The 27,966-nt window shown below is 44.8% G+C and overlaps 2 protein-coding genes across 2 annotated transcripts in view; one reads left to right on the top strand and one right to left on the bottom strand.

Annotated features, from left to right (window-relative positions):
* On the top strand, positions 1–23,122 carry Ccz1 (CCZ1 homolog, vacuolar protein trafficking and biogenesis associated). Its single transcript, XM_005368036.3, has 15 exons — positions 1–200; positions 1,113–1,210; positions 1,312–1,405; positions 2,742–2,819; positions 3,186–3,233; positions 4,396–4,479; positions 7,136–7,311; positions 9,134–9,215; positions 12,338–12,399; positions 12,669–12,780; positions 18,848–18,881; positions 19,509–19,626; positions 20,504–20,662; positions 20,995–21,122; positions 22,779–23,122. Exons 1-15 carry the CDS (start codon positions 87–89, stop codon positions 22,832–22,834), a joined length of 1,443 nt encoding a protein of 480 aa, XP_005368093.1. The 5' UTR covers positions 1–86; the 3' UTR covers positions 22,835–23,122.
* The window catches only part of LOC101985493 (radial spoke head 10 homolog B), a 47,254-nt gene continuing 39,944 nt past the window's right edge, over positions 20,657–27,966 (bottom strand). Inside the window, exons 21-22 of the mRNA XM_013354064.2 lie at positions 25,148–25,327; positions 20,657–20,698 (exon numbers count right to left, since the gene is read on the bottom strand). Of these exons, the coding sequence (XP_013209518.1) occupies positions 25,150–25,327 (178 nt within the window). The 3' untranslated portion in view covers positions 20,657–20,698; positions 25,148–25,149. The remainder of the gene's footprint in view (positions 20,699–25,147; positions 25,328–27,966) is intronic.

The raw sequence follows: 27,966 nt of genomic DNA, 5'->3' as shown, positions 1-27,966 counted from the left end.
GACTAGGGAGGCGGAAGTGCGGCGTTCCCTGAGGCTGCTGTGTCTGAGCCGGCGGAGGGGAGTCCCGAAGTGGGGGCCGGGCGGGGATGGCTGCGGCGGCTGCCGGGACGGGGACTTGGGCGGCCCAGGAAAAGCAGTTCCCGCCGGCGCTGTTGAGCTTCTTCATCTACAACCCTCGCTTCGGGCCGCGCGAGGGAGAGGTACGCTGACGGGCTGCGGGGCGCAGGAGGGGCCGGGGCACCGGCGGCCGCTGTCAGTGCTCAGGAGCTGCAGGGCGCGGCCAGGACGCGGCTCCTCCTAGTCGCCTCGGTCCAGACCGAGACGGCTCCGTGCCTGCTGTGGCACCGGGTGGTATGTGCCGGGCACTTGACATCGCGGGCCGGTCCTGTCAGTGAAGGTCCGTCAGGTTAATCCTTCCGTCCGGCTTGACTGTCTTTCCCTTTGAGTCAACTCTGGGCAATCAAAATTGAACTTGTCTTCTCTCTTGAAAGTCTTTGATTGCAAAGGTGGAACCAGATGGATGGATGGTGGCTCCCAAAGTGGGGGTGGAGGGACGGACAAAAACACACAAAAACAAAAAAGAATCCAAACCAACTAAACAAACTTGGAGGAGCCTCAGAAAGTTAATCCCCCACCCCGCCCCCAAAAAATTAGTAAGAGATTTTGTTTGCTCCGAGTTGACGGTGGTGACTTCCTCAAAGGATGTCCTGAGCTGTGTTTTGTTGCAAATAAATCACAGTCCTATTTAGAGGCTTTCAGTCCCAGTGTTCTTGAACCGACTTGGTTTAATTTGCCGTTCTGTATTCCTGCACACGTGCATACATGCACCTTCCTCGAGAGGCTTGGTGGCTCGCGGAAAGAAAGCCGGGATTTTCATTAACCTCTTCTTGTACTACTGATGAAATGTGACTTGGTGAATACCACAGTTGTGAGACTGAGGGATGACAGTATTTACAAAACCACGATAAAGGAATTTTGGGTTTTCTAAAGTCATTTTTAGGTTTTGTCTTTAGCCTCAATGATGGGAAAAGTGGATGTTAAACTTGGCACTTTAAGAGTTAAGATGAATAAATGCTGACATTAATGCTGTGTTCTGTTTTTTCCTGCTTTAGGAAGAAAATAAAATTTTGTTTTATCATCCAAATGAAGTAGAAAAGAATGAAAAAATTAGAAATGTTGGATTATGTGAAGCAATTGTACAGTTTACGAGGTACTACTTTACATGATTTGTTTGTTGTTTGTAGAGATTAGTGAATTCTTTTGACTTACTCTAGCTGTTCCAACCATGTTTTGAAAACTTTTTTTCCCTAGGACTTTCAGCCCATCGAAACCTGCAAAATCTTTACACACACAGAAGAATAGACAGTTCTTCAATGAACCAGAAGAAAATTTCTGGATGGTCATGGTATTTACATATCCAGTAATAGTGAAGTTCTGGGGATTTGTATCCTTAGGAATCACAGGAAAATTGATTGGAATTTAAAAATCAGTATTTCTATTCTGATTCTGACTGTTTAATCTCAGCACTCGGGAGACAGAGGCCCACAGAACTCTGAGTTGGGGGCCAACCTGGTCTAGAGTGAGTTTCAAGACAGGCAGGATTACACAGAGAAACCCTGTCTCTAATAGTAATAAAATAATAATAATAATAATAATAATAATAATAATAATAATAATAATGAGAAACTTTCTGTCTACAGATGGCGCTCTTTAGTAGGTACTTGCCTAGCAGGCATAGATTCCTGCCGGGCTCTGGAATAGACACCACCAACAAACCAAAATAATTTTGTGTCTAGTGGTCTAACATATTCAATAATTTTTGTGTATTTGTAGAGTGGTGGTGGCCATATGTGTGTTTATTCATTTTTTGTGGGGGAAGGGTGAGACAGGGTTTCTCTTTTTAACAGTCCTGGCTGTCCTGGAACTCTTATAGATCAGGCTGACCTTGAACTCACAGAAAGCTGCCAGTCTGCCCCCAAGTGCTGGGATTAAAGGCGTGTGCCACTGCTTCCCCCTGAGCCTGTGTGTATGTACGGGTGCATATATCAGTCTTGGATGCTATTCCTCGGGAGTCCACCTGCTTTTCTGAGCAAGGTCTCTTATAAAGCTTGGAGGCTTGCCAACTATGCTAATCTAGTTGGCTGGCAGGCTCCAGGAATCCATCTGTCTCTGCCTCCCTAATGCTAGGATTGTGCCACCATATCCCACTCCTTAACAATGTATTCATTTGTTTATTTATTTAGAGGCAGGATCTCGCTGTGTAGCCCTGGCTGGCTTGAAACTTTCTTTGTAGACCAGGCTGGCCTCTAACTCATAGAGATCCACCTGCCTCTGCCTCTTGAGTGCTAAAATGCCCTGCTTTTCCATGGGTGCTGGGGATCAAACTCAAGCTTTGTGCCATTCTTCCCGGCTCTCACAATTATTTTCTTTATCTGAATGTTTTTATTATACTTACTTATTTACTTTTTCGGGGGAGGTGTGCCCTAGCACATGTGTTAGAAGGCAACTTGAGAGGGTTTGCTCTCTCTTTCCCCAGCCTTGTAGACGAGTGCCTTTAACTGCTGAGCCACCTTGCTGGCCCTTGGTTGTCTATATTCCATTGCTGGAGCTGGACCCCAAGGATATGCTGGGCAAACATTCTACCACTGAGCTACTGCCCAGCCCCAGATTTCTAAAATTAAGAGGAGGTTTAAGACATACAATCGTATCATTATATAATTTCTGCTTGTCAAACTTCATAGGTTGTTCGGAATCCTATCATCGAGAAGCAGAGTAAAGACGGCAAGCCCGTTGTGGAGTACCAAGAGGAGGAGCTGTTGGTAATGTGCAGTCTCTGTCCCCGTGCCTTTAGGAGGGTTATTCCCAGATGTGTCGAGTGACTTCCTTTAAACTCTATAGCTTCTAAGAGCCTTCTTGGGGGTCATAGGAAAATTTTATGTTTATTGCTTACTTTAATATAATCTTCTAAAAATACTTAAGTGCCCTGTCTTCTTAATCCCTTTCACTGGTCATCTGTGTGTGAAGCCCTTCAAACAGCAGCTTCTTGGTTTGTAAACTTGCACTTGAATGCCTGTTATTTTAGCATACAACTACCGTAGAACCAAATTCTAATAATCATGTGATTTGCCAAGAGTTGTTCTGTTGCTGTGCCCGGATCCAGTGAGATGCTGTTTTCTTGTTTGTAGGACAAGGTGTACAGTTCAGTGCTACAGCAGTGCTACGGCATGTACAAGGTAGGTGTGGCTTCCACATCTGCACTGCCCTCTGGGAAAGAACAAATAAATATACTGTTCTAAAATAATTCTTTATTTTAGTGTTTTGAAATGAAAATATCATCACAATATTTTCTTTTTTCCTTTCCTCCCTCCAGCCCCTTCCACATAACCCCCACTCCATTTGCTCATGGTCTCTTTCTCTTAATCATATGTTTGTATATATGTGTACTACATACATATATAACCTGAATACACACACACATAAAACCTGCTCGGTCCATGTAATGTTACTTGTATGTATATGTTTCAGAGCTGACCACCTAGCTATTGGATGACTCTTTGGTGGGGGAAGACTGTTTCTCCTGCTCTCGGCATTCCTTAGTTGTTAGTTTTTAATTTAGGTTAAGTCCCTTCCATAAAGTTTCTCCCTTCTGTGTTAGGATGGCTGTTGGTGTCATCCTTGTTCAGGTCTTGTTTGGGCAGCCACACTGATGAGATTTCACGGGTGTAGCTTCTCTGACATTTCTAGGAGATGCAACCTCACACAGTCTTCCTGGCCCTCTGGCTCATGCAGTATTTCTGTTTCCTGTTCTTCTGTGGTCTCTGAGCCTTAGGTGCAGGATTGTGTTGTAGTTGTTCACTTGGATATGGGTGCCACATGATCACTTCTTTTCTGCATTTTGATCAGTTGTGGTTTTCTGTAGTGGTCTCTGTTGCGAGGAGACGTTTCTTTGACAAGGGTGAGATCTGTACTCATCTGGCTAGACACTGGCGAAGGACATGCAGGATCTGACTGGGCCGGCATTCCCTTTCAAATCAGGGTCTGTCCACTGTGTTGAAGATAAACTTGGGAAATGTTTACAAACAGTTTTGTTGTACTTTGCTTGCTGAGTCAAGTTTTCTCTCCATAGTCCAGACCAACCTCAAACTCACAGTCATCTTGCCTCAGCATTCTAAGTGCCAGGATTACCGGTGCATGCTGCTATGTCTCTAAAAATAGTTGGTTTTTTTGGAGTACTGAGGATTGAACTCAGACAAATGCGCGCTACCATTTAGCTACATTCCCATCTTTAAAAATGTTTGATTGTTTTTATTGTAGTTTTTAATTTATTTATGGGGTCAGAGAGATCGAGTAGCGCAGGTCACTGACTTTATTTTCCACACTGTTTTCCACCATTAGCTTTTTAATGGGACATTTCAGAAAGCCATGGAAGATGGAGGTGTCAAGCTTCTAAAAGAAAGATTAGAGAAGTTTTTCCATCGGGTAAGTGTCCTGAATTTTGTTTATAACATTAATAATATGCAGACAAGTTCTGAGAGACATGAGTGCAGCTGGGATGTGAGTCAGTGGCTGAGCACTTAGCTGGTCTGGATAAGAACCTTGGCTCATCCCCAACACCAGGGGGCTTATGGAGCAATATAGAGGCAGACACATTTGTTTTTTAATTTATTTTTAAAGATATATATAGTGCATTAGTGTTTTGCCTGCATGTATGTTTGTGTGACATCCCCTGGAAATGGAGTTATAGATAGGTGTGAGCTGCCCTGTGGGTGCTGGGAATTGAACTTGGGTCCTCAGGAAGAGTCATTAATGCTCTTAACCACTGAGCCTTCATTCCAGCCCCAATTTATTGTTCTTATCTTAAAATGTATGTATGTGTGTGTCTATGTGTGGGTATGTGCTCGTGAGTGCAGTGCTCATAGAGGCCAAAGGAGGATGTCCAATTCCTTGGAGCTGGAGTTACACAGTTGAGAGCTGTCCCCACCAGAGTGCTGGGAGCTGAACTCTGCTCCTCTGCAGCAGTATGAGCTCTTAACCGTGGAGTTCTCTCCAGCTTTGTTTTCTTTAGATACAAACCCAGACCTTGAATGTGGCAAGGAACCCAGGGCAGTGAGAGCTCGTCAGCCTGTAACCTAGGCTGTTGGAACAGAGCACCCTGTCTCCATCCAGGGCTCCTGGGGCAGCTCCTAGATATGTCTCAGCTTAATCTGGTTCTGCTGGCATCTGTGTGCGTGTGGTGGGGAAGGCTTACTTCAAAAGCTGTCTTACTATGTGGGTGGGCTAGCTGACTAGAAAAGTTAGACCGCTCACTGGAGTGCATTTTACTCTACTTCATTGAAGATACACATATGTGCACACACACGCACACACGCGCACACACACGCACACACACACGCGCACGTCTTTCTTTTTACTTATTTATCTATTTTTCGAGGCAGGATTTTACTGGTTATCTTATACTGACCTCAGAGATGCAGTACAGTAATCCTCCTGTCTCAGCATCCCAAAGTGCTGGGATTAGAAACATGAGCTGTCACACCCAGCTCTGTTGGTTCTGCTGTCCTCACAGGCCTCATGTGGACTAACTCAGGAAAGGGGGCTTTAGCTGTGTGGCCGTCTGGATGAGAGTGGCCATCCTAGGCTTAGAGATCAAGTGCTTACTCATCAGGGAATGGCGCTATTTGAAGGGATTAGGAGGTGTGGCCTTGTTGGAGAAAGTGGGTTTCTGGGGAGGGCCCTAGGGTTTCAAAAGCCCAAGCCAGTCCAAGGGGCTCTCTGTTCCTTCTGCCTGTGGATCCAGATATAGAAACTGTGAGCTCCTTCTCCAGCACCATGTCTGCCTGTGTGCTGCCATGCTCCCGCCAGGATGACAGTAGACTAACCTCTGAACCTGTAAGCCAGCCCCAGTTAAGCGTTTTCCTTGCCATGGTCATGGTGTCTCTTCACACTGCCTGACACAGCTGTCACACAGATTCAGTCACATGAATGTCAATGTCCTGAGTGATGACATCTCTGAATAGTTACCCAATCTCTTTCATTGTGCATTGGGTTTTGCTTCACTTGCCGCAACCTCTGTCAAATTCAGTTTATGTTCAAATAATAATTCTCAGCTTATTTTCTCCCTAAAATACCTCTTGTTTTAGTTACTGTTCCATTGCTGTGAAGAGACACCATGACCAAGGCAGTTTATAGAAGAAGGTCTCTAACTGAGGGTGAGCCCATGACCAGCACGTCAGGAAGCATGGCCACAGGCAGGCGGGCATGGGGCTGGAGCAGTAGATGAGAGATTACATCTGTTAATATGAACAGCAGGCAGAGAGAAAGAGTGGCTGGATTTGACCCAGTGACAGATGCCCTTCTCAGAATTGCCCCTTCGACTAAGGACCTAGCATTCGCATTTCTGAGCCTGTGGAGGGGCCTCTCACTCAAGCCACCACATCTCTCGTACCTATTTTTGTATTGTCTATTTAACTTACTGTGACTGTGTGCATGCAACCTGGGGTTGACTTGGGTATCTTTTTCAGCTGCCTTCCAGCTTATGCATTGAGTCAAGGTCTCTCCCAGAGATCACTATTTCAGCAAATCTAACTGGCCAGCTTGCTCCAGGGTCCCCTGTCTCTGTCCCCTCAGCTGGGGTTGCATGGAGCCATGATGCATACCTAACTTTTTCTGTGGATGGTGGGGTCTAAATGCCAGCTCTCATACTTATGTGGCAAGCGTTTTATTCTCTGAGCCCTCTTGAAGTGTTTCTCACTCTAATGATAATTTACTAAGTCACTCTGGTGCCATCTGTCTCAATCCCCGTTCTTGTCTTCATCGCTGTCCTATTATGAGTTAACTGTTGCCTGACTAATATTCTTCAGAATGGCACTGTGTCTGTCCATGGCTCCATCGTGTGGATCCTTAAGGGGCTGAATCCTAAGAGATGAAACATACCAAGTAAACAGTGGGCTTTCAGCTTTTCTGTTGATTTTTAAATCCAGTTACTCTTGACTTAGCACTTGTTGGACTTGTCCTTGTGCTGTTCATCAGAGTGTGACTGCCATACACACTTCCTAACGTGAGATTATTTCCAATGAGGAGCACTGTATTGAGTATACGAGTATGCTGTTAAGCTTGTGTCTTATTTTCCCCACAGTATTTGCAGACTCTGCATTTGCAGTCATGTGACCTGCTTGATATTTTTGGAGGAATCAGCTTCTTTCCATTGGATAAAATGACGTACTTGAAAATCCAGTCCTTTATCAATAGAATGGAAGAAAGCCTAAGTATAGTCAAATATACTGCATTCCTCTACAACGACCAGCTCATCTGGTAGGTGACGCCCTGTGGCTTGGCCCGTAAGAGACGTGGTTAGAGTAATAAACTCAGCAGCAATTGGTGCGGTTGTCTGTCACAGCTGGACAGGTGTTGGTAGGAATTGTTAGATCAGAAGGATTATTTAGAACAAAGCTAGGGTAATAAACAATTACAATTACCAAGCAGAGGAATCAGAACTAGAGCCAGAACTGAGGAGATGTCTCAGTGTTCATCCCTTTCTGTGCAAGGATGAGGATCAGAGTTCAGATCCTCAGAACCACATAAATGTCAGGGGGGTGGAGTGGCAGAGATGCAGATAGCTAGCCAATTTAGCCATGTTAGTGAGCTCTCGGTTTGAGGGGAGAACCCAGCTCAGTGAGTAAAGTAGAAGAGCCATTGAGGATGACTCCTGGAATTAACCGTGGATGTCCTTATGTCAGTGCATACACTCAGTGCACACCTACGCATGTGCACCTACGTACACATAGAGTCATACACGAACATACATGAGAAGTGGGGAAAAAAGGTGGAAGCAAAGGAGAAAGGCAGAGGGGAGGAAAAGGGGGAGGTTGGGGAGAAGGGAGCTGTTCCACCAGAGACAGTTGGGGTGACAGATGAAAGGCCACTTAGCATTGAAGTAAAGACAGCAGAAAGCTGCACATAATTAAACAGGAACCAGTTTAATAGAGTATAAATGCCATGTGTGTACAAATGAATTGCTGGATTTCACTCTTACTGTGTGATGCACGTGTGAGCACAGGCATGTGCACGTCAGAGGACAGCCTATGGAACCGGTCTCCTTCCAGTCCTCCTGCCTCAGCCCTCAATCCAGTGCTTACGTATATATCAGAAGGAAAGTTGTATCTCGATTTTGGTTTTACTTTGTCCTTCCTCTTTATCATCTCAGTTACTTCTGCAAAAGATAACTCTTATAACCATCCATATGTTTGGTTTGGAAATTTCAGCACCTACCAGACTGCTGAGGGTCAGTGCTGCCATGCGAGCCCCAAAGGTTTTGAACCCCTCTTCCTATCTATGCACAGAACATCTGTTTTTGCTGTAGGGACCCTAGAATATTTACTTTCATTTTTAAACATTTATATTTTATTTATGTGTATTGACATTTTGCCTGATTAAATTAAGCTGGACAGCCAGTGACCCTGGGATGCTCCTGTCTCCACCTCCCCAGCACTTGGATTGTAGGAATGTACTGTCACACTTAGCTTTTTACATGGGTGCTTTTTTGTTTGTTTTTGTTTTTTGAGACAGGGTTTCTCTGTGTATCTCTGAGTGTCCTAGACCTCACTCTGTAGACCACGTAGATCTTAAACTTACAGGGATCTGCCTGCCTTTGCCTCTCTGAGTGCTGGGATTAAAGGCTTTTGTTGTTTCTAGTCTCATTTAAAATACAGAACTGTGGAGCAGCAACTGTCAGTGGGTCAGCATGCAGTGCTAGTGCCAGCCCTTGGTTTGTGTCTCCTTCCTGAGCTTACTGGTCAGAGGAGAGGGATCTATTTGTCTTTGTTTTGTTCGAGACAAGGTCTCCTGCAGTGTGTAATGTGGCCTAGCCTTGAACTCTAAATAGCAAAGGATGACCTTTGATCCTTCTGCCTTAACTTCCTGAGTGCTGGGATTACAGATGTGCACCAGCATGCCCATGCATTGCTAGGGATGGATCCCAGAGCTTCATGCATGCTAGGCAGTTCCTCTCCTGTCTTAACTCCATCCCTGGCTCAGCATCTTCCTATTATGTAAAGACAAAAATGAGCTTTACTGTAGGGAGGGAAGTCAGAAGACCAATTCCAAACTGTAACCCAGTGTTTTCCCGATGTTTCAGGAGTGGATTAGAACAGGACGACATGAGGATTTTGTACAAATATCTCACCACCTCACTGTTTCCCAGGCACATTGAACCTGAGGTATGATTGCATTCTATGGATGAAGACATACATGGTAGACGGGAGGTGGAGATGGGTGCTAAGATGGGCAACAGGACTCTGCTTTATGTTGGTATGTGAAACTCAGCAATATTTAGCTGTGCACTGGTTGGTGACGGTCACATGTGAAACCATGCATGTCACCTTTTCTATGGTCTCTTGTATTCAAAGGCAGGAGGTGGAGCGATTCATGGGACAGAGAGAAAGTTGGGTCTTGGATAGGGTTAAAGAACTCTGAAGTGCCAGGGATTGTGAGAGCCCTGGCTGAGTCTGCAGCGTCTTATCTACATTGTGAATAGATGACTAACTGCCTGGCTTGCTTTGCCACTGTGGTACTTCATTGCCAACGTTTCATAGGGAACATTAAGTGCCGGTGTTTCCCCCAAAGTATTCTTTTATAGTTTCTTAGGCTGGAAATGAAGTGTTCACCGCCCATAATGTCGTTATTTTTGCTTGTTCTGTTCATTTGCAAGCTCTTTTTCACCCTTATCCACCATGTTTCTCCAGTGTTTAAGGCCTTGATTTGAAATGATGGGCAAACCTCTCTAATCAACTCAAGGGGAGGCATGTGGCTCACTAGCAGAGTACTTGCCTGCATACACAAGGCCCTGGGTTACAGCCTTAGCACTTCAAGGAAACACTGGAAGAGATTTGAGGAGAGCCTTATCCAGAATTTAGCTTTTTTCTGTCAGTTGTTGGGTACTCACTGTGCCCTAGTGATGCTCCCGGTGTCCAACACATACATCTAAGTGCCCTCATGAGCCTCCAGAGCTATCTCAAGAGTTGGTTATTCTAACAGGAGGTTGCTCAGGCTTACAGGACATCAGCACTCAGGTAGATGTCTTAGCTTCTCATCACTGATAGGATACCTGAGGAAAACAGCTCAGAGGGGGAAAGCTTGATTTGTCACAGTCTCGGGTTTCAAAGGTTGGCCGCTTGCATGTGGCAGAGGCTGCCTGCCTCAGGGTGGAGAAGCAGGGAGAGAACAACCAAGGATAGATATATCTTAGGTATATATCTTGGGTATGCCTGCTGACCTACTTCCTTCAACAAGAACCCATCTTAAATAGTCCATTCAACTTTGAATTCATCAATGGATTTTGCCATCAGTGAGCTTGGTGTCCATAAGGTCCAGTCACCTGCCAGTAGCACTACCAGTTGGGGACCAGTCCCTTAACACACAATCATTGAGAGACATCCTAGATTCAAACAATACAGTTGTCCAACAAGGATGTTGCAGAGCCAGGACTACTCTGCCAGATATCAAAGCCTTGCTTGTAAGCACATCCTCCAAGGAACTACTTCTGATGCTTGCCAGCTTCTGATAGCATGGTGTCACAACAGAAGACTCTATCCAGTCCGTGATTACATGACTGAAGAACGTGTGTAATGTGGAAGGCTACACCGCAGCACGGCAGTATGAACTTATACTATGAGAGCTTCTCTCATAGATTAGTATTGGGCTACACATTTTTACCACTGGGTATACTATGCATTGGGGATATTCTGAGGTGATATGTTGTCTTGTTAAGGTTTCTATTGCTGTGAAGAGATACCATGACCATGGCAAGTCTTGTAAAGGAAAGCGTGGGTGGCTTACAGGTTCAGAGGTTTAGTCCATTATCACGGTGAGACATGGCAGCATGCAGGTAGGTACAGTGCTGGAGAAGGAGCTGAGAATTCTACGTCTTTGATCCTCAGCTAACAGAAAGTGAACTGAGACACTGGGTGTAGCTTGAGCATATGAGACCTCAAAGCCTACCACCACAGTAACACACTTTCTCCAACAAGGCCATACTTAACTCCAACCAAGCTACACCTCCTAATAATGCCACTCCCTATGAGCTTATGTGGGCCATTACATTCAAACTACTACATATTTTTTTTTTTTTTTTTTTTGGTTTTTCGAGACAGGGTTTCTCTGTGGTTTTTGGAGCCTGTCTTGGAACTAGTTCTTGTAGACCAGGCTGGTCTCGAAAGCTACTACATATTGTTAAAACCAGAAGAGCACCAAACGTTTTTCAAAATTTGTTTAGTTTTATATGTATGGGAATTTTGCTGGCATATATGTTTGTATATCATGTGCTTACAGTGCCTAAAGAGACCAGAAGAGGACATTGGGTCCTCTGGGACTAGAGTTACAGATGGCTGAGCTGCCATGTGGCTGCTGAGACTCAAACCCAGGTCCTCTGGAAGCACAGTCAATGCTCTTAACTGCTGAGCTATCTCTCCAGCTCCCAAAACAGTGTTTTTTTTTTTTTTTAGCAAAATCAAACCTGATAAGTACAGATCTTTGAGGAAACTTGGTGCCATGGATAGAGACAGATACTTTGACTGCAGACAAGCCTGTACTTCTGTAACTTTGAGTTCCCACATGCAGGAATGGAAAGAAGGCAGTCTCCATGGGGTAGTGTGAAAAGATAAGAACCTTTCGCACATGGACATTTCAGTTAGTAAAAGACTGGATTTGTTTGTGGGGTTTAGGCTTAGATGGACATTATCACTGTCCTGGTTAAACTTAGTTCTTCATGTATTTTTGTAGTATTTGTACTATATTTTCTCTCAATATTTCATGCATGTTGTATACATACAGTATGTATATTAATCATATCCACCACCAATGCTTCTTTTTCAGCTTCACCCAGAACCCCCAAACCATTTCCTCCTGGCTTCATGTTCTTCATTGTTTATGTTACTAATGCTGACCTCCTTGCCGTTTTCCAGCTTTCACATTCTTCACCCTCCCTTCTCAGGGCTGAGAGCCTTCGATGGAGGTGGCGGAAGGCTGGTATAGATGACCTGTTCTGCCACTGACCGCTCAGTCACTTAAACCCAGCTTTGACCAGTTAGTTATCAAGGCCCTGCATTAGCCATTATTTTATCACTGAAAAACAGACAGACAGACCTCTGGCCAAGGTTGAGAGCAGCAGAGTTCTGTGGGTGCACACATCAGTTTTAGAATGTAGTTTCCTTTTCTTTCTGGATGGAGAGGAATACAGGAAAATGATATAGCAGAATGGCGTGAGACAGCTAGCAAGTAGGATCACTGTTGTCACACTGTGAAAGGCAAACAGTCTAATTGTTCTCAACATTTGTGATTGCAGTTGGCAGGAAGGGATTCCCCAATAAGGCCAGAAATGCCAGGAAATCTTCAACACTACGGAAGGTAGGACTTTCATTGTTTGGTTTCATTATCTCTTCTGGTAAAGATAAAGTCATGAGCATTGAATTGCCCTACCAGCAATAACACAGAAAGGAAATTCTATTGTCTCCAGTGACATGAAACTGTTCCTTTATTATATTCTGGTTTGGTGTTTACCAAATGGCATCTAGCATCAACAGAACATTGATAGCCTTTGACTAGGAATGTGTTCTATTTATGTTGTGTTTACAATTACCTCATTGAGTTGAGTCATCTCTGTGTTTACTTTTAAGATTTCTTACTGGACCCTTGAACCTTAATGATCCAGAAGCAAAATGCAGATTCCCCAAAATTTTTGTAAATACAGATGACACTTATGAAGAGCTCCATTTAATTGTTTATAAGGTAACAACTGTTTTCCCTCCAGTGTTACAGATGACTACTAAAGCAAACCTCCTTTGCATGTGTAGACCAGCACCACGTCACACCTCTTAAATGTTTCTTGGAAAAGGGGTTGCAAACTCTGATTTCTGTAAAACTCAAAACGGGTGCTCTTCTGCAGTAGGAAGTTTGCTTTCAGTCCTTTTAGACGATTTTGCTACTAGTGAAAGAATTACTGGCTAAGGTGGGATATTCAAGTTTCCAAAGTCCCGAATGCCCACAGACCAAAGGCTGTGAGAGGTGGTGCCCACAGAGCACAAATGCCTCCCATCTGTTCGCTGTGGCCGTGCTCCGTGAATTCTGCTTTTGCTCGGAACTCTAAAGCTTTAGGCTGACTGATTGTAAGGACAGTATTTTGTTTTATGATACTTCCTTGTAAGAATATGTATGTATGTTAGGTTGAGTTTTCTTTTCACTTTGGAGTGAGGTTTTATTGTTTGCCCAGTCTGGTCTTCACCTCGACTCAAGCAGTCTTTACTTCTGCCTCTTGGTAACTGGGACTGCTGGTGTATGCCACATCTGGTTAGTGCTTCTCCCTGCCTCCTTTCTCCCTCTCTCTCCCCTTCCATCCCCTCTTCCTCCATCCCCCTATCTCTCCTCCCTCTAGTCAGTTGTGGTACAAGAAAGAAAACTGGTCACAGGTCTATCTTCTTTCATACCTGAAACTACAGATACATTTTCATTCAAAGGCTTAAAACTTATGACACAGGAAAACGGGAGAAAGGATGACCAGTTTGAGGGACTCCTGTCATTGTCTGGATAATAGAAAGATTAAAAGCAATGTCTGAGCCAGGTGGTAGTGTGTGCCTTAAATCCCAGCACTCAGGAGGCAGAGGCAGGTGGATCTCTGTGAGTTTGGGGCCAGCCTAGTCTACAGAAGGAGTTTCAGAACAGCCAGGACTACAGAGAGAACCCGGTTTTGAAAAACAAAAACAAACAACAGCAACAACCAGAATCCTGAGAGAATTCTGAGAGGAGAGAAGGCTCCAGTCTAGGCTGTGAGGAGACAGGGCTGGTGCAGGTGAGCACTGTTTTCAGAGCACACAGAACCCCCAGCTCAGCAGTGGCCTGCATAAGCCAGGTGTGGGAAGTGGGCTTGGAAAGAGAGAAGTAGGGCTGTTGCCTTTGTTAGTAGATCCTCCCCTTCCTGTCCTTGCTCACAGCTGTAGCTGAACCTGTAGCAGGCTGAGACAGAGTCTGTTTAAAAGACAGTACTGAAGGAGAGACAAGGTGGCTGGGTGAGCATGTGTGCCAAGAAGCCGGACTCACCCTGGAGTCCATCCCATGGCATGGCTGCCTCTCTCGTCCTGTACCACACAGAAAGCCGCCATCCCTCAGCAGCTTTGGGTCCTCTTACGCTTAAGTATGACAAAAATCCCAAACCCCCAAAGACCTACAAGCCCTAAAAGGGGAAAACTGATTCTGGGGATAGACAAGGACTTTAAGAAATTAGTATACATAAAGCTGAAGAGGCGACTCAGCGACTTTGAGCCCTGGATACTCTGGCAGAGGACCTGAGTTTGGCTCCCAGCACCCAGTTATACAGCATCTCACAGCTGTGTGCAACTCTAGCTCCAGGGGGGCTGATGTCCTCTGACTCTGTGGGCACCAGGTACACATGTGGTGCACAGACATACGTGCAGGCACAGTAAAATAAAAGTGGCAGTATGCATTGATTAGAGAAGTTGTGTGCATTAAGGTGAAGCAGGATGATATGAAAGGGTCCAGGCAGCCCAGTGGAATGGCTCATTACTATAACTAGAGCATTCAGGAGGCCGAGGCCGAAAGGTCATAAGTTCAAGGTCATCTTAGCATTTAGAGTGGGAGTATTGTTCCCCTGATGAAAAGCAAAACAAAACAAAAAACCACATTATAGTAAACACAATTTAATTAAAGCTATCACTTAATTTTTTTTTTTATTGTGGCTGAGTGTGGTGGCGCACGCCTTTGATCCTAGCACTAGGAAGGCAGAGGCAGGTGAATCTCTGAGTTTGAGGCCAACCTGGTCTACATAATGAGTTCCAAGCTAGCCGGAGCTACACAGTATGACTCTGTCTCAAAAATATTGTTTTATTGTGATAAAATATGCACTATTAACAGCATCTCTTTCAAGAACTCTTTGTCCTTTATACAGTAACTCTCCATTTCTCCACCCTGAAAATACAATTTTTAAAAGGGTTTTAATTTTAAAAAGTTTCTTATTTATATGTGCATGTGTGTGTGTGCACGCGTGCGTGTGTGTGCACGCGTGCGTACGTGTGTGTGTGTGTGTGTGTGTGTGTGTGTGTGTGTGTGTGTGTGTGTGTGTACATGCAAGGGTACCTGTGGAGGCCATAGTAGGATACCAGAACCCCTAGAGCTGGAGTTAGAGGCAGCTGTGGGCCACCCAAGGGTGTTGGAAACTGAATTCCAACGCTCTGCAAGAGTAGCTAATACTTTTAATTGCTGAGCCATCTCTCCAGACCCATTGAAAATATAGTTTTTAAAAGATGAAATTCATTAGAAGGGTCAAGGTAAGTTGCCCCATCCTGGGTATCTCCCAAGAGATACGCTCATGGGAGGAAGTAGCATGCACAAAGCCCTTGTGTCTTAGTTAGGGTTTTTATTGCTGTCATAAAACACTATGACCAGAAGTAAATTGGGGACAAAGGGTTATTTTAGCTTACAAGTCTACATCCCAGTCCATCTTCCAGGGAAGTCAGGGCAGGAGCTGATTGAAGCCGTGGAGACAGCGGGAGAAAGACTTGCAGGGTTCTGAGAGAAGAACGGGGCGTAGCTCAGTAGAGCACGCGTGTGGCGTGTGTGACACCTGGCTTCAATGCAGAGTCTCCCAAGCTGTCTGAAATTGTGAGAGGGAGTGGTTTTGGTGTAGGCATTGATGTTGATGATGACAATGATAATGTTTGTTTTTTTGGTACCAGGTCGCAAACCCAGGGTCCCGTGTACGTTAGACAAGGACCTGACCACTGAGCAGCATCCCAGCCCCACTGTAGATCACAAATGAAACAGAAAACAGACAAACTTAGTAGAGTCTCGCTGCACCCTGACATCCTCTTGGTGTACTGCATAGCTGTGTGGAGCAGCCTGAGGAGGGCAAACTGCGAGAACACCCTAGAACCCACCCCAGCAGGTCTGACCCAGAGCGGTACCGAGGCCTACTTTAAGGCAGCAATTGGAGTAGGGGAAAGTCTGTCGTCTGCCAGACTAGAATCCTGGTGTGTTCACAGACAAGGGTTCGCTCACTGAGCCGACGCTAACTGGCTTTCCACCTCTTGACTCTGTCTATAGATACAGTTTAAGGTGCGATGTTAACTTGTGTTGTGTAGAGCCCTTATCTTTTTAAATAGCCTTTTGGGGATGTAATTTATCCATTAGTGTAGTCAAGGGTCAGTTCAGTGGTCCCAGGAGTTCAGGAGCTCCCAGGACTATCTTCACTTTGGACATCAACTGCTTTTTGGGGTGACATTTAAAGTCGTTAGTTCATGGGAAAAACAGAACCCTGAAAGGCCTTTATGTTTATAGGTTACCTTGTAACAGTGACGGAGCAGAGATGGAGTCAGTCCAGGACTGAAGTGGTTAAGAGCACTTGCTGCACAGGAGTGAGGACCTGAATGCTGACCTCAGCACCACCACAACAAGCATGGTCTCACATGCACCTGTGTCTCCAGCTCTGGGGGGAGTGCAGTGGGGCGTTCTGAGAAAGAGGGTTGCTGGGGCTTGCTAGCTGCCAGTTTAGTTGAGAGACAACAAAACCCCATGAACTCCAGGTTTAGGAGAAGACCCTGCTTCAAAGGAACAGGGCAGAGATGATGGATGCCTTCCCCTGGTCTCCATGCAGGTGCACACACACGCGCACACACACACACACACACAGTACACACAATCAAGAATCACCAGACTGGCACACTTCAGACAGCACGGCCCCGATTTCTGCAGTAACGAAGGAAGTGTGTGCAGTGATGCCCTCTAGGGAAGTTGTCTGGCCACCATGCTCAAAACTTTATCAGGGATTAGTCATGGTTGACCTTCTCCCCAGTCCTGCATCTGTCAGGCTGATTCCAGAGGATGCTTTTTTTGTTGTTGAGATTACTGTGTCTGGTATAGGTGTGAGGGTAATGCCATCATGGGATGATTTGAGAAGTCTATTTTTGAAAGACTTTAGAGATTGGTGCTAACTCTTTAAATGTTTGCTGGAATTCCCAGTAGAACTCTCTGTACATGGGTGTTTCTGTGTGAGTATTTTTTTTTTTAATTTTAGTTTTTTGGGACAAGGTCTTACTATGTAGTCCTGGCTGTCCTGGAACTCATCTATAGACCGGAATGGCCTTGAACTCACAGATATCCTCCTGCCTCTGTCTCCCAAGTGCTGGGATTTAAAATGTGCGTCACCACATCTGACTTCTTGTAAGCTTTTGAATTATGAATTTCTTGTTGTCAGCTTATCTTGTTCCATTTCTTCTCTAGGTAGTTTCAGTATTTCTGTCTTCCTCGGCCATTTATGAATTCCAGTAAGCTAGTTAGCTTGTTGGCATAAACATTTTCAGGGTACTTATGTGTTGCTTTTTCCTCCTCTTCCTGTAGAGGCCATGGTAATGTCTCCTTTTGATTGCGGATTTACCTGGAGTTCTTCTCTGTCGTTTTTTTATTCCAGTATGAGAAGAGGGTTTGCAGTCTTGTGTTGTCTTTTCCCCGGAAGCCAGTGCTGGCTTTGTGCGTTTTCTTTCTTGTTCCCTGTTGGGTCACTTCTGCTTTGATTATTGTGACTCCTTTCTTCTGTTGGCTTCAGGTTCAGTGTGCCCTTTTTTCCCAGTATCTTCAGATGGGACCTTAGGCCATCAGTTTTAGCTCTCCATTTTAATTTATTTGTAGTTATAAAGACTATCCGTGTAACACTGTGTGTGTGTGGTGTGTGCACATGAGTACTGCTGCCTTTAGAGGCTGGAGCTGCCAGATTGTTTTGTGAACTGCCCAACCTGGGTGCTAGGAACTAAGCTCAGGTCCTGTGCAAGGGCGGTACATGCTCCTCACTATGAGCCATCTCTACAGCTCCTGTTTGGTTTCTTTTGAGACAGGTCTCAGGTAGCTCAGGCTGACCTTGAATTTGCTGTGTAACTGAGACTGTCCTTGAACTCCTGATCCTCTTTCCTCTTTATCTCCTGAGTACTAGTATTACAAGCCTGTACCACTACACTTGGCAATTTTAGTTTCTTTTCTTTTTTTTTTTTTTTTTTTTTTTTTTTTTTTTTTTTTTTTGGTTTTTTGAGACAGGGTTTCTCTGTGGCTTTGGAGCCTGTCCTGGAACTAGCTCTGTCTCGAACTCACAGAGATCCGCCTGCCTCTGCCTCCCGAGTGCTGGGATTAAAGGCATGCGCCACCATCGCCTGGCTGGCAATTTTAGTTTTATCTATGGTCTTGGTTGCTGTTACTTGCTGATGTCATAACTGCAATTATTTGGCAAGATTTTAGCAACATGTAGTCTCTTTTAAGTTGATTTTTTTTAATGGAAATTGTCAAGTGTACACAGAGAGACTAGAACAATTAAATCCGAGGCATCCATCAAAGTTGAATTAATAAGACGCCAAGTCTTATTTTTAAGGTAGGGTTTCTCTGTGTAGCCCTGGTTGTCCTGGATCCCTCTCTATAGACCAGGTTGGCTTCGAACTCAGAGATTCAGCTGCTCCTGACTCCCGAGTGCCAGGATTAAAGCTTGCACCACCATGCTCAGCTTCAGATGCAGCCTTTTGTCTGTCCATTGTGCTGTTTTGTTTTGAGAGCATTTTAAATTATGCCACTTCATCTTTAAATCCTTTGTGTCCCTGACTGATGAGGCCACGCACCGTAGCATAAGTACCATACCATACCATACCAAACAAGCCAGCCCCTTTCATATGAGCCTCCGTACTGTCTGGTTGACAGAGCAGTATCTTCCTACAGTTGGTTTGTTGAAATGAAGACAAGCTCACCACATTTGCTTACAGCCCTTATTCCGCCTCTCTGTACCAGTTGTAATCTCTGGTTTGTCTCCCCACAGGCCATGAGCGCAGCTGTGTGCTTTATGATTGATGGTAGGTGTCCTCGTGGGTCTGCTTGCAGCCTGCCTGGGTCAGATCTCTGCAGTTTGCTGGGTTCTGTTCTTAAATGATCAATATGTTGTCACAAGCCATGGAGAGGCTGTTTCAATCACTGCTCCCCATTTGGAACCTCTGCCACCTTCATTGATCCCTATTACATTTAAAGTCCAGCAGTAGGACCAGTGCCTTTCTGTGCTCACTGACTCTGGTGGGTGGCAGTGGTGCCTGCCCTCTAAGGACTCAGGATTAAATGAGGTATGTTTGAGATGAATCAAACAGCCAGTGACTCCGAGTGCTGTGTCCTGTGTGTTAAATAGTACTTGACCTAGGGTATTTCTGGGGTGGGCAGCGCATTTGCCTCTACTTAAGGTATCTAAAGCCTCCCTCATAGTGAAGAGGCTTCCCTTTTTATGTTAGCTATAACCAACTCTAACTTTCTATTTCTGTTCAGTTTGGGAGGAAGGGGCATCTGATTGTTTTGTTCCCTAGTTGTCTTTATCTCATTCAGTTGGTCAGTAGATTTTTCACTGGAGACTGTCAAGTATTGAACTGTTGAGTGAGTAGGAACTGTCGGACACGAAGTACTGTAGCACTGAGTGCGGTTTCTCAAACTCCCGCCAGCCTCCACACAGCTGACACTGGAGTTTTGCCGAAGATTGGACAGCATTGTTGGGCCCCAGCTTACAGTGCTGGCATCTGACATCTGTGAGCAGTTTAATATCAACAAGAGAATATCCGGGTTTGTATCTGTGTCATGTTTACGCTCATACACTAAGTGCTTAGGTCAAGTGGCAGTGGCTTTCACTGAAGGGTGTGGGCAGTGTTAACGCTGCAGCGTGTTCTGGAGTCTAGGAAGCAGTGTCTGCTGTTCCGTCCTATCTGTGATGTCCTGAGGAAAGGAGAAGGTGTTTCCCCATTTGGGTTTCATCTTCAGTGGAAGAGGCTGATGCAGCTTGACAGCTCTCACTGGGATAGTGGAAAGTTACATAGTGAGCTGCAGTCCCGTGACTACTTCACATGGAACACATTCATTCCCAGCACTGGAGATAAATGAAATGTTAGTCTCCTAAGTCGGGGCCAGCAGAGATCAGTTCTTTCTGTGACAGAACAGGTAGTAAGTCAGACTTCATGGATGATATACTTTCATTTAGAAAAAAAATCACATAGCAGGGAAAATATTTTTGTTAAAGTAGACCAGCTCTCTGGAAAATTTTTATCATATTAGAGATCATATGTTATTATTATTGGATCTGCTGAGCATCTCTCCAGATCCCCCTCACTGAGATACTTGACTTGAACACCAGCCATTGAAAACACAAGACCTTTATACAGTGTATCTAGGTCAGAGGGTGGTCTTCAGGAGTCGGTTCTCCTCTTCCATCACGTGCATCCTGGCTTCAACTCAGGTCTTCTTGGTGGCGAGTGCCTTTCCTTTCTGGGTCACCGTGCCAGCACTGCCGTACAGTTTTAGTTCACGAATTTTGTGTTCAAAATTCTTTTGGGTTTTGTTTGTACTGAGACAAGGCCACATGACACTTTGAAAGTTTCACGCTGTGGCTGTGCAGTTGGGTAATTATTCTTTCAGATTGTTACACCTCAGTGTCACGTTTGGACAGGTCTGAGAAAGAACCCCAGTTTAAGTTCATCTACTTCAACCATATGAATTTAGCAGAGAAAAGCACAATTCACATGAGGAAAACGCCCAGTGTGTCCCTCACGTCCGTCCATCCAGATCTGATGAAGATTCTAGGTGACATCAACGGTGACTTCACCAGGTGATTTCAGCTGCTTCTCAAAGTGGTGCTGTCTTTCTGAGAATAGATTCGAAAGGAATTGCATTTGTTTTTTATTTGTTTGTTTACACAAATTTCACTCTGTAGCCTAGGTAGTACTCAAGATCCCCCTTCCTCAGCCTTCCCAGTGACGCAGATCCCCTGGAAAGGGCTCAGGCTCAACCCACTCATGGATGTTGTTCCCACACCACACGAAGTTGCCTTCATTCACACATAACTCTTGACTGTTTAGTGCCATTTCTTGTCTTGAGTTCTTTTTCCCCCCACAGTTGAGCTGAGTGTATAAAACTATCCCATCTGAAACTTTCTTACAGAGCGGATGAAGATGAAGAAATCATTGTGAAAGCCATGAGCGATTACTGGGTTGTTGGGAAGAAGTCTGACCAGCGGGAGCTGTATGTAATTCTGAATCAAAAAAACGCAAACCTGATCGAAGTCAATGGTAACTAAGATTTGATATTTCAATGGAATTTTAATGCCACTGATATTTCAAAATGATCTTTTCCCTGTATTGAGAAATATTATAGAACCTGCACACGGTGGTTCACACCTGCAGTTCCAGCTCTCAGGAGGACGAGGCAGGAGGATCAGGAGTTCAATATCATCTTCAGATACATAGTGAGTTTGAGGTCTGCCTGGGCTACGGGTGACCCTGACTCAAAAAAGTAAATAGGGCCTGTGAAATGGCTTAGTGGGTGCAGGAACATGCTGCCAAGCTTGACGACATGAGATTGATCCCCGAGACACACAAGTAGTCCTCTGATCTCCACACATGTGCCATGGCGCACACATACATGGCCATGTTCTCGTACTCGCACGCACACACACAAATAAATAAATATGTAGTCCTAAACGTAATAATGCCGTAAAAGAAAAGTGTTTTTGCCGTGCAGTGTGGCGCACGCCTTTAATCCCGGCACTTGGGAGGCAGAGGCAGGCGGATCTCTATATTCAAGGCCACTCTGGTCTACAGAATGGGAGCCAGGGCTACACAGAGAAACTTTTCGAAAAACCAAAAAAAAAAAAAGAAGAAGAAGAAGAAGAAAGAAAATTAAATCAACACCCACAGCCCACAGCTGTACACACTGTGTACAGATGTCCTTTCATATGTCTGTGATGAGAACACGTCTCTCTAAACAGGCTGCCAGATTGACACGCTACCTCCAGCTGTCACCCTCTGCACATGGGCTGGGTCTGGCTGTTTGCACAGTGCGTCCAGCAGCTGCTTTGTGGTCTTAATGAATGTTGTCCTGAAGCAAGGGTGGCGCTGGGCCTCTCCAGTGCTTAGCTGTAGAATGGCACTAGCAGCAGCACGGTTTGGGGACATAGCCCATTAAGCACACTGTAAAGGAAATCGAGGGGCTTACATCTTTACTTTTGCCTATTTGTTTGGGGGGTTTTGTTTTATTTTTTTGAGACAAGATCTCCTGTCTGTCTGGCCTGAAAGTTACTATGTAGATCAGTCTGAAGTTGAACTGAAAAACCGTCCTCCGGCCTTTCTCCTAAAGAACGTGATTACAGGCAGCCTCACCATGCCCAGCCTTAAGACATTTTATGTCTGTGTTTGTGTTAATATTTGTGTACTGAAAAGCATCAGTTAGTGCAGGCCTGAAATAAAAGCAGGAATTTAGAGGAGTGGGCATGTAGCTCTGGTCCAGAATTTGCCTGGCGTACTCAAGGCTCTGGGCTCCAAGTAAAGTGGGAGTGGAGTAGAGTTGAGGCCATGGTCTCTGTGAAGCACTTGCTGTACATCCCTAGTTGTAGCCAGAGTTTCTGTGCACCCGTCTGCTTGTACAGAGCGCCACCCTTCTAATGCCCCTACCGTGGGTGTCTCAGGCTCTCCTCACACCGCTTCTTCCTGACCCTGAGAAGTGGGATTTCTAGTGTGCTTAGTAGTTTGTTAGTTGTTTCCCCGGCTGCCTTCCTGTTGGCTAATCTTGTTGTTATTGCTTAGGCGTCTGGAATTTAAAGTCAACATTAGTGCAGACTTACTTATTTCCTAACTGTATCCCCAAAGAACTGAATGTCCTGACCAAACATCTAACCTTTAAGGAGAGAAGCTGTGTTCCTTGATACACCGTTTTCTGTTCTTTTGCAGAAGAGGTGAAAAAACTCTGCGCCACACAGTTCAACAACATCTTCTTCTTGGACTGACCCTACTGGCTCCCCGGGGCCTCTTTAAAAGCCTCAGCAAACCTTTTGTTTACCGTTACAACTTACTGGTCATGACACTGACTGGATTAGTGACGAGAGTAAAGCAATACCTGCTTTGAAAAATCAATTTCTACTTGGTCTGATGATTCCCTGAGGTTTTTAGATGCTGATTATTTATGTGGAATTAATTAAAGGTAGTCAGCTGAATATCATTCCATTCTTCTGACATTATGTGGATATTTTACTGGGAAATAAGACTAATAAATTGTTAAAGTTTTTAAAAATTCTGATTTCCTGTCTTCTGTTGCTGGTTGTTTGACTGCACTGGCCAGTGGGGCTCAGGTCAGGGTCCAGAGCCACAGCTCAGCTGTTGGGAGCACTGGCTGCTCTGGTGGAGCACTTTGGTCTGATTCTCAGCACCGACACTGGGTGGCTCACAGCCTCCTGAAACTCAAGCTCTAGGACAGTGGTTCCCAGGCATCCTAATGCCACTCTCCTTTAGTACAACTCTTCATGTTGTGGTGACCCCAACCGTAAGATTATTCTCGGTGCTGCTCCCTCACTATAATTGTGCTGTTGTTAGGAATCATAATGTAAATATTTATATGCAGGATATCTGATGTGTGACCCCTGTGAAAGGGTCATTCAACCCACAGATTGAGAACCACTGTCCTAGGGATCTCGTGCCCTCTTTTGGTCTCCTGGGCACCTGAACTCACATGTACATATGTGCACATATACAGTTAAAAGCAAAAGTCTTAACAGAAACAGTCAGTATTCTGACAGTGTGGGATGCTCAGCATTGGGGTCTGCCTGTTCATGAGAGCAGAACAGTGAGGTACTCATCACCCCAGAGTGGTCTAGCCAGAAACTGTTCCTCTTTGTCATGAGGCCCCCCTAAAAGCCATGACACCCTGCATAGCTGGGGTGAAATATGGCTGAATTTGAGTGGTCTGAAACACATAATCTTTCCGAGCCCCCAAAGCAACTCTGCAATCAGCTTATAACCTCCATGAACCTACTGTGTTCGGGGTGAGGAAGCAGCTTCATCAGTTTGTATTGGCCTCATTGTTCCTCGGTTCAGAACAATTCACAGTTGCCATTATGACTGTTTTTCTCTGTCCAAGCATAGCCTGAGACTGTGGGTTTTAGTTCCCCACCACACTGGGCTTTCCTGAGTGTCCCTGAAGAGATTGCAGTTGCATCTCAATTAGATCGTGGTTGTCTGTGACGTGTTATTTCTAGTTGCACACGTTTGTTTCTGTCAGCATTTATTCTCTGTTACATTCTGGCTCCAGAGTCTGTATATTAATTTGGACTTCTAGTTGAGTTGTTTTGTTATTTTACTAATTTCAGGTCTTTTGTTTCTCTGGTCAAGATGGTAATCTTCCCCGGAACTCTGTCAGTTTTGCAGGGCTAATATGTAGATTCAAATATGGACTACTTCCTTTGGGTCTTGACTCTTTGCCATTATCTTAATTTGTGTGTGTGTAGGTGGGTTATAATCATGGGTATGTATTTATGTTTATGCAAATGTGTGTGCAGGTGTGCAAAGCACATACGAGTGTATGAGTATGAAGGTCAGAGGTCAACATTGCTATCTTCCTATATTTCTCTCCATCCTTGTGTGTGTGCTTATGGTGCTTAGGTGTATGTCTGTGCATATGTGTGTGGTATGCATGTGTCTACATGTGGATGGGTGTGCTTACCTGTGTATGCTCACATGGAAGCCAGGGATAGATCTTGGATGTCTTCTATCACTCACTACCTTGTTTTTATTTATTCATTTATTTATTTTTGTGTGTACATGTTTCTCATATCCACAAATTCCAGAAGATGGTTCCAGATCCCTTGGAGCTGCAGTTACAAACTATCGTAAGCTGCCCCATTGTGAGTGCTGGGAACCAAACTTGGGTCCTCTGCAAAAGCAGCACGTGCTTTGAAGCACCGAGTGAGCTCTCTAACCCCTATTTTTATTTCTTTGAGATAGGGTCTTGCTATGTCATCTGGCTGACTTGATCTTGCAGCTGTCTCCTGCCTGTATCTCCCAAGTGCTGGGATGGGCCTCTTGGTTCAGCTAACGTTGATTTACAAAAATAGATTTAATACACATTTACTAATATATGCATGTCTGCATAGTCATTTAATTTAGTTTTTACAAATGCAGCCATACAAGAAACTTCACATGTGGACCCAAGTAGAGCACCTCAGAAACTCTATCAGAAGCTAAGCTCAAACCCTTTATTTTATGGGACACTCATCACAGAGCTCATATGTCTGCTGTCCTTGCAGCTCAGCCATGACTCCCAGTACCTTCACTTCTTCTTCTTCTTGCCAGGGCTGGTCTTGCTGGTCTGGGTGGAAACTAAGTCCTCTTTAGGAGGGCTGGGTGTGAGTGGCAGCGAAGATGGAGCTTCCAATGGCTCCTTTAACACAGTGATGTCAATATCGAAGTCTTGTCTCTTGGCCTCTTCTTCCCGTAGGATGTTCAGCCTAAAAATCAAAATGGGAACTTAGCTATTTTTTTTCTGTGACACTTGTGAGACAGGGTTTCTCTGTGCAACAGCTTGCTGTCCTGGAACTAGCTCTGTAGACCAGGCTGGCCTTAAACTCACAGAGATCCACCCACCTCTGCCTCCTAAGTACTGGAATTAAAGGTGTGTACCACCACTGCCTGGCTGAAACCAGTTTTAGTTATTTACTTTTTTACTTTTTTAAAAAATTATGTGAAGCCGGGCAGTGGAAGACGGGTGGTGGTGGCGCACGCCTTTAATCCCAGCACTCGGGAGGCAGAGGCAGGCGGATCTCTGTGAGTTCGAGGCTAGCCTGGTCTACAGAGCTAGTTCCAGGACAACCTCTAAAAAGCTACAGAGAAACCCTGTCTCGAAAAACAAACAAAAAAAAAATTCTGTGATAGCTGGATGTGTTGGTGCACACCTTTAATCCCAGGACTTGGAAACAGTGGCAGGTGTATCCTTCTGAGTTCAAGGCCAGCCTGGTCTATCTAGTGAGTCCCAAACCAGCCAGAGAGCTATACAGTGAGACTCTTTCAAGAAACAAGCAAAATTATGTTTACTTGTGTGCATGGCGTGGGAGGTTATGTGCACACGTGTGGAGGCACCTTTGGAGTCCAAAAAGTGTCTGATCCCCTGGAGCACAAATTGCAGGTGCTTGTGAGCCACCTGACATGGTTGCTAGGCTTTGAACTCAGGTCTTCTGTTAGAGCAGTACACACGTTTATCCCCTAAACTATCTAGCTAGCTCTAAAGCCAGTTTTCCTGCTGTTTCATCAGTGCTTGTAATAAAATGGTCTATTGTATTGAGAGTGCTCCAGGTAACACTTTCATGATGATCATGTGACCAGGGGGTGCTTTTCTCTGCAGCTAAATGTCGGAAGCCATGTCATAGGAACAGCAGATGACAATATTTAAGGCGTCAGCCCACCAGGAGGAAAACCCTCTGATGGGAAACCTCGCTAAGGAAGGGCAATGAAACTGTAGACTCTGGAATATCTTTTGCTTCGGTCTGTAACTTCACATTTGCTATGCAGATTTCCCTTAGTGGCTATGGGGAGTTCCCCTCTGCCTGTGTTGTAGTGTGTTTATCTCATAGATACATCCCGATCTACTGGGCATTTGTGGATTGTCTAGAAGGTAACTCCTTAAGCTGTACTGTCTAATTGATATCAAGAATCTTACCTTCTACAGTTTTAATATTTAATAAAAATGAATACAAAGCAATGCTACATAGTCCCACTGCCAGGACAGCTGTGCCCTATCTTCAAAGTAGCTTTAGACTAGACCAGGTACCTTGCTAATGGTTTTTTTTTTTTTTTTGGTTTTTCGAGACAGGGTTTCTCTGTGGTGGCTTTGGAGCCTGTCCTGGCACTAGCTCTGTAGACCAGGCTAATGGTTTTAAAGATAAATTATTCCCAGCTCACAAGGACATAATAGCCAGCTGTTGGATTTGTTGAACTAAGGCTAAAGGTGCAAAGCTGCCTAACTGCTGTGCCAGCCTCTCTTGCTAGGTCTGACCAATAACCTGGGACAGTGATTAATTCTCTGCACAAATTCCTAACCTCAGTTCTATGATACAGATGTGTAACCCGAAGACGCAGTGCTCAGCCGCTTATGTTGGGTCCTGAAATTGCTCAGAGGAAGCCTCAGGCGTATGGGACACAGTACACAATTCCTTATTTTTCTTAGACGCCTTGCTGGTCTAGTGTTATAGCTCCTTTGAACCTTTATAGACTATAGACTTCTTCTCTAGATAGATAACAAAATGACTGATTCTTTCTGTGCAGCTGACTGAGAAAAAGTGTTCGTTCCTTGCTCTGAGACAAGTTACTTAGACTTATTGCATGTGAGTTGTCAGGGTGACTCTGTTATTATTATTATTATTATCATCATCATCATCATCATCATTTACTTAAGAAATGAAATGTGACCTTAAAATGTGACTCCTATACTGCCTGAACGTTTTTGCTGGGCATTTTAAGCTGCAAAGAACGGAGAGAGATGGAACATCGTGAGAACAACTTGAGAGAATAAAGAAGGAATCCATCAGGAAAGTGTGTGAGTATCTTTCCCCATAATCCCCTCAGATAAAAAGGTCTCAGTTTGCGCTGTGCTGTGGACTTTCCCTCAGCCCTGTCCGCAGCCTGGAAGCTGTTCTTCCAGGCTGTGATAGCTGAGCAGCTAGAAATCAGCATGTTGATGAGGTCATATCTCCTGTCCCACCTGAGTGCTGAGCTTGTAGGCTTCATCATACTCAGCTGCACAATACACAAAAATTTCCAAAGCTCTGGGAAGAGCAGAAGTCTTTTTTAAAAATATTTTCTCAGTGCTAGAGACCAAACTCAAGTCTCACGCATTAGGCAAGCGTCTACCACTGAGCTACATCTCCAGCCCCCAGGTCTTTCCCTTTTGTGCCATTGGAGACTGGGGCATTGTAAGTTTCACAGTCAACCTGTGGTCCAAGGATAATGTAAGCCTGTGGTCCAAGGATAGTGTGCTTTACTGTAAGCCTGTGGTCCTAGGATACTGTGTCTCACTGTAAGCCTGTGGTCCTAGGATACTGTGTCTCACTGTAAGCCTGTGGTCCTAGAATACTGTGTGTCTCACTGTAAGCCT

This window comes from Microtus ochrogaster, unplaced genomic scaffold (assembly GCF_000317375.1).
Source record: "Microtus ochrogaster isolate Prairie Vole_2 unplaced genomic scaffold, MicOch1.0 UNK27, whole genome shotgun sequence".
NCBI classification, from domain to species: domain Eukaryota; kingdom Metazoa; phylum Chordata; class Mammalia; order Rodentia; family Cricetidae; genus Microtus; species Microtus ochrogaster.
The sequence above is the reverse complement of the archived record's forward strand: the minus strand, read 5'-3'. Positions and strand labels throughout refer to the sequence as shown.